At 70.6% G+C, this 12,696-nt stretch overlaps 1 protein-coding gene across 1 annotated transcript; it reads right to left on the bottom strand.

Annotated features, from left to right (window-relative positions):
* Positions 1 to 5,031: 5,031 nt before the first annotated feature.
* Positions 5,032 to 5,550, bottom strand: AURANDRAFT_6387 (hypothetical protein; the record flags this gene model as incomplete). The annotated part of the gene is made up of 1 exon (XM_009038941.1): positions 5,032 to 5,550. A coding segment is annotated over one exon (519 nt), but the record flags the coding sequence as incomplete, so codon positions are not given.
* Positions 5,551 to 12,696: the final 7,146 nt, after the last annotated feature.

Raw genomic sequence — 12,696 nt, 5'->3', positions numbered from 1 at the left:
TCCATCTCGATGGCCGCCACGTCGAGCGACGACGAGAACGCGACGACGCAGACCATGGCGAGCCAGTTGGGCAGCACCTGCGGCAGGAGCCGCCCCAGACCGAGGAACACGGAGCTCATGTCCGACGGCGTCGCGTTCGGGAAGTAGAGCGTCCAGGGCTTGAGCACGGCGATATCGCGCCAGCCGCCCGTCGTCCCGCTCATATCCGCCGCGGCGACGGCGGGCTTCTTGCCGACCCAGCCGCCCTCGCGCGCGTCTTCGAGCGAGTAGCCGAAGGCGAGCCCGCCCGCGTAGAAGACGGCCATCGTGAGGCAGAGCGTGCCCGGGATGATGCCCGCCGCCGTCGCCCGGCTCCAGTGGTGCTTCTTCGCCAGCGCGCCCGCGAGCTTGATGGCGAGGCAGACGAAGACGCCCACGAGGATCCGCGCGGCCGCGGCTTCGTTGAACAATTTCGGCCAGTCGCCGAGGCCGATCAATTGCTCGTTGGCCATCATCGCCAGGCCCGCCTGGCCGCAATAAAACCCAATGTAGGCGAGGTAGCCGCCGACGACGGGCACGGGCAGGTACTGGGCGAGAGACGCGAGCCTTAATTTCCCGATGACGATGAGCATGAAGCCCAGCGCCGCCGTCGCGATGCCCAAGAGCCAGAGCGCCGTCGCCACGACGACCTCGTCGCTCAGCATCAGCGTCGCCTCGACGGACGTCTTCGCCGCGAGGTCGGCGACGAGCCCGCCGCCGTGGACGCCGCCCGCGGCGCGCTCCAGCGCGCGGTCGCCGCCCGCGCGCGCCGCGACGCCCTCGACCGCGTCCGCGGCGCCGCGCGCCGCGCGCCGCCAGACCTCCGCGTCGTGCACGACGAGGCGCGCCATGGCGCTGAGGAAGATGAGCCCCGCGTCCTGGACCTGCCCGACGGCGAACGCCATCGTGCTCGAGCACACGTAGCAGATCTGGTGCACCGCCGCGGAGCAGACGACGAGCTTGACGAGGTGGGGCAGGAACGGCGCGAAGAAGACGTCGCTGAAGATGATGGACGCGAAGGACATCATGACCGGCGCCGCCATGGCCGTCGCGACGACGCCGTAGAGAACGGCCAGCAGCTGGGCCTTCAGCCAGCTCACCTCCGCCTCCGCGGGCTTCTCCTGCCGGAGCGCGTGGCCCGACTTGTCGAGCTCCATCTCGCTCGAGTTGATGGACGCGTAGCTCTCGTCCATCTTGACCATGGGCGGCGCGTGCCGCCGCCGGCGGACGACGACGATTTGACTGCCAATGAGATCGCGGTAAAAGCGAGCTGTGGCAACACCAGCTCGCTGAACTGCATTGATGATGCAGCCATTAATTTTCAGCCGCAACAAGGCTGGGTGCTGCCGGGGCATGATGGCGGAGCCCGACGCCCCGAAGGAGCGCGACGCCCTGAACGTGAGCTTCGCGGACCGGGCGGCGGTGACCCCGGTCGCGGAGAGGAACGTCCTGGAGCGCTCGTCCTCGAGATCGAACGTCGCGGAGCTCGCGGAGAGGAACGTCATGGAGATCGAGCGCTGCGTGACCGTGGAGTCCCCGGGCTCGAGCGCGACCCTGTCCCCGAACCGGTCGCGGCCGGCGTCGTTCCAGCGCCAGCGGTTCCAGTTCGTGCTCGACGGCGTCGAGCTGCCCTGCGAGGAGGAGTACGAGAGCGACGACGAGGAGCTCGTGTCGACGTGGGTCAAGCTCACGTTCTGGACCATGTTCGAGCCCTGCGGCTACACGCGCATCTTCTGGGACCTCGCGACGATCCTCATGGTCGGCTACATCGCCGTCGTCATGCCCTACCGGCTGGCCTTCAAGGTCGACGCGGCGCCGGGCGACGCGTCGTACCACGTCGAGCGGTTCATCGACGCGGCCTTCATCGTCGACGTCGCGATCAACTTCCGCACGGGCTTCTACGACGAAGACAACCGGCTCGTGATGCGCGGCGACCGCGCGGCGCTGCACTACCTGCGGACCTGGTTCGCGCTCGACTTCGTGTCGTCGGCGCCGCTGGACCTGCTGCTGGGGTCCGCGTTCAGCCACCTGAACGCGGCGAAGCTGCTGAAGTTGGGGAAGATCATGAAGGTCATGAAACTGCTGCGGCTGAGCAAGCTCCAGTCCAAGGGGAGCAACCTGTCGGACGCGCTGGACGAGCTCTTCATCTCGAAGGCGGCGATCTGCCTGCTGACGGCGGTCCGCATGGCCTTTTACTGCGTGTTCCTCTGCCACCTGCTCGCGTGCTTCATGGTGTTGTCGGGCCCCGGGTTCCTCCAGAACTACCCCCGGGACGGCGAGGGCGACAGCGCGTCGACGTGGCGCGTGCCGGCGCGCTACCTCGCGGCCATGTACTTCGCCATGACGACGATGACGACCGTGGGCTACGGGGACATCATCCCGAACTCGGGCTGGGAGCGGTTCTACGCGATGATCGCCATGTGCATCGGCGGCGGCTTCTACGGCTACGTCATCGGCGTCATCTCGTCGCTCGTCGCCGTGAGCGACGCCAACGAGCAGGCCTGCGCGGAGCGCATGAAGACGATCCGCGCGTGGCTCGCGCACCACCAGTTCCCCGGCGAGCTGCACCGTCGCGTGCGCCGGTTCTACAAGAGCCGCGTCGAGCCGCGCGGCATTCGAATCTTCAACCCGACTTCCATGTGAGCCTGTATGCGACATCTTTGACGCAAGCTCTTCGACCGTGCTTCGAGAACTCGACGAGAGCACTCGATGCGTCCAAAAATCAGCCGAATCGACTTCGATGTGACCGAGCGAGAGAATTCCGAAGTTTGGTCGGGACCGCCCGAACCAGCGGTCGAATTCCACGCAGGCTTCGAGGAGCGGACGGCGCTCGACGAGCAGGCGATTTTGCACGAGCTGTCCGACGAGCTTCGCGAGGACGTCATGCAGTTTTTATTGCCGGGGCCCTTCCGCGAGTGCTACCTCTTCGAGCGGCAGAACTCGGCGATCGTGCTGCGGTTCGCGGACTCGATCCAGCCCGTGGCGTCGCACGCGGGCGAGGTCGTCCAGACGACGGGCGACACGGGCGACCTCATGTACGTGCTGGCGTCGGGCACGGCCGCGGCGACGCGCGACTTCACGGGGCCCGGCGACAGCGGCCTGCTCGCGGGCGCCGACGACGCCGAGAAGGCGCCGAAGAAGCGCCACTCGCTGAAGCGGCGGCAGTCCCAGGTCTCCAAGTCGAAGAAGCGCATGTCGGCCAAGCTCAACGGCCTCGACGCGACCTTCACGCCCCCGACGAAGCGGCCGACGCGGCCGTCGATGCGCCGGGGCCGCGTCGAGCGGACGATGGAGCGGAGCGACTGCTTCGGCGAGCTCGTCGCGCTGGCGGTCCACTCCGTCTACCACGCGACGCTGACGTCGACGAGCCCGGCGGGCTTCTTCGCGACGTCGCAGATCCAGATCTACCGGAACCTGTCCGAGTTCGGCGGCGTGCTCTACGACCTGCGGCACCTCGCGGTCACGAAGGCCGTCGAGGACGGGTTCCTCGACGAGGTGGAGCTGGCCACCTTCGACCAGGCCCACGACGCGAAGCACGCGGCGCCGCTCGAGAGCCCGCGCGCGCAACGGAAGACGCCGCGCGGCGAGCCGCCGTCGCCCGCGCCGCCGCGCGACGGCGCCGGCGCCGACGCGGTCCTCGCGGCCGTCGCGCGCCTCGCGGACGACCTCGCGGCCGTGCGCTCGGAGCTCGCCGGCGTCAACGCGAAGCTCGCGCGCCTCGAGGAGTCGCGCGAGTAGTACTTGCTTTTTTTCCGAGCGCGACGTGGTGTGTTGAAGTCCAAGGTGAAGTCTTGGGACTTGAGCAATTGCTGAGAGCATGGAGGCGTGAATTTGCCATGCTATACACCACCATGGCCCTCCTCGCGCTGCGCTGCGCGTCGTCGCTCAAGCCCCCGAGGCCGCTGCGCGTGCTCGTGCTCCACGGCAAGGGCGGCACCGCCGCGTCGATGGAGCAATACTTCGAGCCCATCGCCGCGGCGCTGCCGGAGTGCGACTTTTCCTTCGCGAACGCGCCCTACGCGGCGGGCCGCGGCGCGGCGTGGTGGACGCTGCCTCCCGGCACGCGGTCCTTCGAGGCCAAGGTCTACGGCGGCGTCGACGTGTCGCTCGCGGCGCTCGCGGAATATTCAGATAAGGTCGACGCCGTCTGGGGCCACTCGCAGGGCGCGATCCTGCTGGGCTTCGCGGCGGCGCAGGGCATCCTCGACCCAAAGGGTCCGCTCGGCTTCCTCAAGGAGAAGAAGCTGATCATCAACGGCGCGTCGTGGCCGCGGCCCTACGAGACGGAGCTCGAGGCCGTCAAGTCGCAGAGCGGCTACCTGCAGACGCTCCACGTCCTCGGCGCGGCCGACGACATCAATCCGCCGGAGCACGCGATCCGCCTCGCGGCCGTGTTCCGCGGCGAGACCTTCGTGCACGACGGTGGCCACTACGTGCCCGCGGACGACGCGGCGCTCAAGAAGTACCGCGCGTTCCTGTTGAACGAGCGGGAGGGCGCCGACGCGCCCGCGGTCCTGCCCGAGGTCGACGACGAGCCGGGCCCGATGATCGACAAATTGTTCGCCGCGCTCGCGCACCCGTCGGTGCACGAGTCGAACGCGACGCTCGAGCGCATCTGGGACATCGCGGGCGACACGCTGCGCTGGATCTTCAAGAACGACCTCGCGGACTTCGTCGAGAGCGCGCGGATGACGGCGGACACGTACCCGACGAGCTTCTACGGCGCGACGATGCGCGGGCGGAGCTGGCGCGTCGCGCGGCCCTGGCAGACGACGTCGAGCGGCTGGATCGGGACCTGCGTCGTCGAGACGGTCTGCGCCGACGGCCGGCTCCGGCGCTGGATCGCGGAGGCGCGCCAGCGGCGGCGGCCGCCGCTCATGGGCACCTGGTACCTCGAGAGCATCGGGTCCTCCGGCGCCGACGGGACCTTCGACGTCGATTAACCATGACGCTCGCAAAGCACACCCACGTCTTTAGGCCCTACTTGGGGAGGCAGTCGGCGATCTTCGCGGCCCACTGGTCCGCGTCCCAGCCCGAGGAGACGTCGGGCGCCTCGACGCCGTTGAGGAAGACCGTGGGCGTGACGTGGACGCCGCGGACGCGGTGGTACTTCGTCGCCCACTTGAGGTCGAGCGTCGCGGCGTTGCCCGTGTTCAGCGACCCCTCGACGATCGTCCGCGCGAGCTTCGCCCTGAGCGCCTCGGCGTCGACGAACTCCGACGCGATCTCGACGAGGGCGTCGTAGATCTGCGCGCGGCTCATGTCCCAGATGTGCGCGTCGAAGAACTCGACCTGGCGCGAGAAGAGCTTCGCCGCGAACGGGAAGAACTTGGCCTCGTCGAGCGCGCGCACGGCGAGCGACGCCTCGTGCATGTAGGCGGACTGGGGGTGCCAGCACTGGACGACGTTCTGGAGGATGAGCTCGACCTGGCCCGCCGGCGCGGCGCCCACGACGCCGCCGTAGACCGTGTCGAAGAGCTTGCGGCTGTAGGGGCAGCAAAAGTCCACGAAGATCTCGATCTCGAGCGCCGGGCTCGGGTGCTTGAAGAGCTTCGTGCCGACGCGCGCCGGCGGGATCGGCGGGCCGCCCATGGTCGAGGCGCGCGGCGATTCGAGCGTTCAGCGGCGCGAGAGCGCTCTCTTTGCAGGCTGCCCCTTGACGTCACCATCGGCCCGGCGGGGCAGCTCTTCGCAAATTATGATCTGGCGGCTCGCGGCCTGCGCGGCGGTCGCGGCCGCGGTGGAGGACGTGCCACCTCTGACGGTCGTGTCGGGAGCGAACGGCCGCTACGCGCTCAAGGAGCTCGCTGTGCTCCTGGACATCAAGGACCGCGCGCGGCAGGAAAACCTGCCCGTGCGGCTCATCGCCTACAACCTCGGCCAGCTCGGCGAGTGCGCCGACGGCGACGCCGGCAAGGCCGCGCCGTCGAGCCTCTGGGACAGCTTCGGCATCGAGTACCGCCACTTCGACTTCCGGAGATACCCGCCGCACGTCGCGCAGCTCCACTGCTACGCGTGGAAGGCGCCGATCATCCTGGAGGTCGCCGCGGAGGTGAAGAACGCGTCCGTGGTCATGTGGATCGACTCCGGCGCGACCGTGGCCCAGCCCCTGCGCAACGTCGTCGCGAAGACGCGCGCGAACGGCGGCTACGTCTCCGACGAGACCGCGAAGGGCCTCGCGCGGTTCCTCCACGAGAAGGTGCTCGACTACTTCGTCGCGCACTACGGCCTGGGCGCGTCCCTCGTGGCCGAGATCGTCGAGAAGCGCAAGGCCGGCGGCGCGGCCCTCGACGACCACGAGGCCTTCAGCGACGACCTGAAGCGGTTCCGGAACTGCAACGGCGCGTTCTCGGCGCACGTCTGGGGCTCGCCCATGTTCGAGAAGATCTCGAAGAACTGGCTCGCGTGCTCCCTCGTCAAGGACTGCACCTGCCCGCCGGGCTCGACGCGCGCGAACCACCGCCAGGACCAGGCCGCGCTCACGCTCTTCTCGCTCATGAACGGCTACGTCTGCGGCAGCCACGGCAAGTTCGTCGCCGCCCACGGCCTGCGCAACTCCCAGCTGATCCTCGAGCACCACGGCGTCCACTCGGCGAAGCAGCTCTCGGACCACCAGATCTTCTGCCACGCGAACACGACGATCAAGTAACATTTTTATACGAGCGCGGTCGATCGGACGCGGAGCGCGGCGCCGCCGAGGGCGAGCGTCTCGCCGTCGAGTTGGAACTCGACGTCGAGGGACCAGTCGAGGCCCGCGCTCGTCCAGCGGAAGGGCGCGAGCAACCCGTCGGTCACGGTGGTGGCCGGCGCCACGTCGCGCCCCGAGTTCGAGAGGCACCGCGCGCCCGCGCCGATGGCGGAAGCCACCCGGCGCCGGTGCGGCGCCCGGCTTTGCGGGTCCGGGATGTATCGCACAGTCTCCTCATCCGCGTCGTCGACCTTGGCGAGGAAGAACGTGACGACCTTGCCCGCCGAGAGTTTCACGAGGAGCGAGTCGGGCGCGTCTTTCAGCGCCACCTTGGGCGTCAGGCTCGCGCCCGCGCCCGCGGCCGGGGCCGCGCCGCGCATGCATGCCTCGTGGATCTTGGTCATCCCCTGCATGACCATGCGATCCGAGGCGCCGAACGTGCCCCCGCACAGCGCGCACCTGGGCACGAGCTTCGACACGAGCTGCTCGAGCTCGTCGCCGATGACCTCGACGGCCCTGAGCTTCGCACTCGCCGTCGCGCGCGCGTCGGACGCGCTGAGCCGCTGGTTCGCCGCCTCCCGTTCGTGGTCGAGGTCGCGCGTTTTCAATTTTTGGAGGCACGAGCCGAGTCGCAGGTCGTCGCAGTACATCAAGTCGTCGTCGGCGCGCGCGCCCCACTGGACGCCCGCCAACGCCTTCCCGCAGGCGCCGCAGCGGAAGCACGCCGCGTGGTAGACCTCGCCGCGCGACCGCTGCGCCTCCGCGGCGAAGACGTCGAGGCCGCAGAAGCCGCAGCGCGGGGCCGCGCGCGCGGACCGCATCGCGCGGAGCTTCTCGGCCGACGCCGACCGGGTGCGCTCCGGCGGCGGCGGCGGCGTGGTCTTTTTCTCGAGCATGGCGCGCCGCTCGGCGATGGACGGGCAGCGCTCGCGGCCGGGCGTCGGCGCTTCCGGCGGCGGCGGCGGCGGCGCGGCCAGTTGCTGGATCATGCGCACTCGCTCCGCGACGAGCAGCGACGAGCCGCCGCCGAGCTCGACGTCGCCGTCGTCCGACGGCTCCGCCGCCGCCGCCGGACCGCGCCGGCAGCATCCTCGGAAGACGTCGGAGAGCCAGGCGCAGCAGCGCCGGCGCTTCGCCACGTCCTCCCCGTCGCGCGCGCGGCGCATGCCGCGCCGGCGGCCGCTCCCGCGCCTCGTCTTTTCGACCGCGCCAGCAATTATGGAAGGCCCATATGCTCAGATGCTGGCGCGGTATTTTTTCCGCTGCAACTTGTGACAAGCACTGCAACATGAAGAATGCACTTAGGCTACGGCTACGGCGGCGGCGGCGCGCCGCCGCCGAGGTCGAGGAGGAGCATGGCCGTCGTCGCCGCCGGGTCCGCGCCGCCGGCCTCGGCGAGCTGCGCGAACGCGTCCTTCTTGTCCGCGCGCCCGGGGCAGAGCCTCAGCAGGTTCCTCGAATCCACGACGAGCTTGCGGAGCGAGTCGTAGTGGGAGACCTCGTTCTTGCGCGTGCCGATGGCGATGGAGACCTTGCCCTTGTCCGAGCTGATCAGGCAGTGGTTCACGGCCCGCCCGTCGCCGACGAACGACGCCACGAGGCGCCCGTCGCGCGACTCCGAGACCCGGAGCAGGAAGTCGCCCCGCGCCGCGCCGGCGCCGAGGAGCAGCTTCTGCGCCGCCGCGCGGGACACGAAGCCCTGGACGAGTACGGGCCTCCGCGCGGCCCACTCGCGCCGCGTCGCGCGGATCAATTCGAGGCACGCCTTCCACCACGACCGAAACAGCGGCTCGCCCTTGTCCCGCCGCAGAGCCATCAAAAAGGCCGCGTCGTCGCCGGACAAGCGCCGCCCGGGCACCGCGTCGCGGAAGTCGGCGTCGAGGGCCCGCGTGACGATCTCCTCCGCGGAGTCGTAGGAGAACGCCGGGCTCGCCGGCGCCGGCGGCGGCGGCGCGGCCTCGACGACGGCGTCCGCGGCCGCGTCCTGCGCGGCGCGCAGCAGCTCGGGCCCGTTGCGATCGAGGAAGAGGTGCTGGAGCTTCGGGGCGAAGCGCGCGATGGCCCGGGGCCTGCCCCGCAGCGCGCCCACGACCGCGTGGTTCGCGAGGCCTTCGATGCCGCCGTCCGGCCCGCCCGTCTCGTGGCGCAGCAGGCGCCGCGGCGCGAGCTGGACCAGGAGCAGCGCCGCGCTCCGCCGGTCCAGCGCGCCGAGCTCGACGACCTTCTCCGCCTCGTTCTCGAGCCGCTCCGGCGTCGACGCGTGCAGGGGCCGCTCCGCTAAAACCAAGAACGCGAGCGCGCGCGTCCGCAGCAAAATCTTCGAGAGCGCCCGCACGAGGCCGCTCGGTTGCGTGCCGGAAAAGTCCACGATGACGAGGAGCGGCGCGTCGCCGCCCGCGGCCGCCGCGAGCGCGCCGAAGACGTCGTCGGACGCCGCCGCGGCGACGTCCTTCCGCGGCGCGACGCGGCGGCACGCGTCGACGAGCGCGTCGCGCGGGTCGCCGGCGTCGTCGACGGCGGCGACGGCGACGGCGCCGTAGGTCCGGCGCAGCGCGACGTACTCCGCGATCTTCGACGCGAGCGCGGATTTCCCGATGCCCGGCGGGCCGACGACGGAGACGCACCGCGCGCCGGCGCTGAGGTAGCGCGCGGTCTCCGCGAGCTCGCGCGCGCGGCCCACGAAGGGCTTCGGCGCCGTCGGCGCGCCGTTGGGCGCGGGCGGCCGCGTCTCGTCCACAAAGTCGCCCTCGGGCACGCCCGTGGCCACCAACGGCACGCCGTGGTCGCCGGTCTCCGGCAACAGGAGAAATTTCGTCGACCCGTCCGTCGCCGACGCCGCCGTCGCGCCCGTGCTGCTGCCCTGCTCCACGGACGCGGACCGCGCGCCGATGTCGAAGGCCTGGCGCACGGTCTTGCCCACGAGGAGCGCCAGATAAAATTGCCGCGCGAACGTCCGCGACGACGCGTCCGAGACCTTGGCGTCGCGCTTGACGCAGACGACGTGCCGCACGCCCGCGCGCACGAAGGCGCGGCCCGCGGGCTCGCTGTGGCAGGCCGAGACAAAAACCAACCGCGTCCGGACCTCGCCGCCCGCGCCGATGAGCGCGCAGAGCGCGTCGCGCGAGACGACGTGGACGTCCGCGCCGCGGTCCGCCTCCAGCGCGAGCCCCTCCGAGACGCCGTGGCCCGAATAGTGGAGGAGGTCGCAGCCCAGGGTCATCAAGCGCCGGATCCGCTGCGCGGTCGCGACCTCGGCCACGAATCGTACCCGTCGCCCGGCGGACCGCAGCGCGGACCGCACGAGCACGAGCTCCTGCGCCGCGTCGATGGACGGCACGGCGCTCGTCGTGCCGTCGCGGCGCCCGTAGACGAAGGGCGTCGCGAAGACGTAGGCGAGGCGCACGTCGACGACCGGCGTCGCGTAGGCGACGGAGGGCGCCGGCGCCGTGCCGCGCGCCGCCGCCGGCGCGCCGCCGACGACGCCGGCGGCGACGCAGGGCTCCAGCGCCTCCTGGCTGCCGCCGGACACGAGCAGCTCCAGCGCCTCCTTCATCGCGGGACGCCGCCTCGCAGACAGGCAGCCCAGCCCGCCGCCGACGACGGCGCCGCCCTCGCAGACAGGCAGCCCCAGCAGGCTCCGCGCCGACGGCTGACCCGGTCGACCTCAATGACGACCTCAGTTCCCGAGCTGCCACAGGGTGAAAGCACGATTTTGGGAGAGTCGAGAGCCGTGCCGCCGCTTGCGAGCCGCCTCTTGAGCGTTGTGGTCAGCTGCTAAAGACAGAAAAGCAGAACTACCGAATTAGCCGCTGGCAATGGAGGCGTCGCGGGCCGCGCTGGCGCACGCGCGCGCGACGCTGCCGGCGCCGCCGAAGCTGCCGGCCGACGCCTACTACGACGTGGGAGACATGACGCGCGCCTTGCTCGGCGACGGCCTCGACGGCGTCTGCCAGACGAGGGACAACCGCGTGCTCGTCGCGAGCGAAGCCGAATTCCCGGCGGGCCCGCCGCGAAGCGTCGAGTGGTGGTTCTCCGCGGGCTGCCGCGGCGACGATGAGTACAAACTGTGGCATCCCGACGACCACGTCGCGGGCACCTGGACCGATGGCTGGTTTTCCAAGGCGCCGGCGGACGTCGTCGGCGAGACGCATCGCGTCACCGAGCGGCTCGGAAAAATCGGCGCGAGCAAGTACCGCATCCAGTTCGTCCCCGCGGCGACCTACGGCGTCGGCGCGGCGGAGAAGGCGGCCGCGGGCTGCGAGGTCGCGCTGACGGCGCGCATCGCGACGCACGACGCCGTGCTGGGCTGGCTCGACGTGGGGCATTTCATCCATTTCACGCTGCCGCGCGACGGCGGCGGCTTTCGACTCGTGTCGCGGTTCTGGCTCTTCGACGTCGACGTCTCCGCCGGGTCGTCTCTCAGCTTCGCCGGCGGCCTCGTCCGCGCGCTCGCGAACACGACGGCGGTCCGCTCCGTCGCCGCGCGCGCGATCGGCGGCGGACCTCCGGGAGCGCTCGGCCGGGCGCTGTGGACCCACGCGTCCGAGGAGATGCGCGTCCTCGCATCCTTCCTTCCTGCTCTGTATGGGTCGAAAGGAGGAGAGCGCGAGGTCGCGGTAAGCTGAGGAGATGCTGAGGTCGCCGTGATACGCGTAGGCCTACGCGTGCGCGCCGGTGTTGCCTGCATCAATAGCTTCGCGGGCCGAAGATCTGCCGAAGGACGAGGGATGGCTTGGGAAAAAAAGTCGACCCGATGCGTACCTAGGCCGTGAGGAGCCGCAGCGAGGAGCAGACGCGACACCGATGCGCGCGCTTCGTGTCCTCCTCGTCGCCGCCTGCGCCGCGGCGAAGAAGTCGGAGCCGGAGGCCGTCGCGGCGCCGTGCCCCGTGCAGTGGACGGTCACCGACAAAACGGCGAGCTTCGACTGGCCGAGTTGCCCCAACATGACCCACTTCGGCGGCCACGGCGACGCCTTCGACGCGCTCCGCGGGAAGCACGCCGTCCTGCTCGGGAACAGCGTGACGCGGCACGCTGTCTCCGCGCTCCACTCGCTCCTCTCGCGGCCCGCCGAGGCCGCGGCGGTCGTCGACGTCGCCGTCGGCGCCGGCGCGCTGCCCAACGCGGAATCGCCCATCTGGGTCGCCCACGGCGCGGCGTCGGCGGAGTTCTCGCGGGAGAAGCTCGTGAGCGACGACTGCGTGCGATCCCAGAAGCGGACGAAGGACGGCAAGGACGCCGCGCGCGCGGCGCTCAACTGCTGCGTCGCCCACCGGCGGCCCACGAACGCGTCGGCGATGATCACCTACGCCTTCACGAACTCGCCGTCCGAGCCCGCGCTCCACGACTTGCTGCGTTTGTGGGCGGACCCGGGCGACTACGGCCAAAAAGGGTCGGTGTGCGAGGAAGGCTTCTTTCCCGACTACGTCGTCCTGTGTCTCACCGAGGCGGGCGCGCCCGAGTCGTTTCGCTTCCTCTTCAAGCGCATCCGCCAGCTCCAGGCCGCGCGGCCCAAGCTGATGGATACGACGACGTTTTTCCTGGTCACGGTGCCGCACCGCGCGCGGTCCGACGAACAGCGGCTCCGCAGGCACGAGGCCGACGTGCTCCGCTACGGCGCGGGCGTGCCGAACACGGTCATCGTCCCGACGACGGCGGGCTCCATCGACGGCGTCGTCGCCGGCGCTCTCACGCACCCGGAGAAGAAAAACGCGTACCATTTCGCGGATCTCGGCCGCTTCTACATCGCGGACCTGCTGCTCAACGCGTTCCGCGACGCGGACGCGGCGCTCGCGGCGGTGAAGGCCGCGCGGAAGCGCGAGCCGAAGAAGAAGACGACGCGGAGGACGACGACGACGGCGCCGCGGACGGCGGACGTCGAACCGCGCTGGCTGACCCCGGCCCCGACGGACGCGCGGCCGGCGACGGCCTTCGAGCGCTGGCGCGCGCGCGTCCAGGGACTCAAGGCCGCGACGTAAGTCGGAGAGGAGTT

The sequence above is a fragment of the Aureococcus anophagefferens genome, assembly GCF_000186865.1.
Source record: "Aureococcus anophagefferens unplaced genomic scaffold AURANscaffold_10, whole genome shotgun sequence".
In the NCBI taxonomy this organism is placed as follows: domain Eukaryota; class Pelagophyceae; order Pelagomonadales; family Pelagomonadaceae; genus Aureococcus; species Aureococcus anophagefferens.
This window is presented reverse-complemented; position numbering and strand designations above follow the sequence as displayed.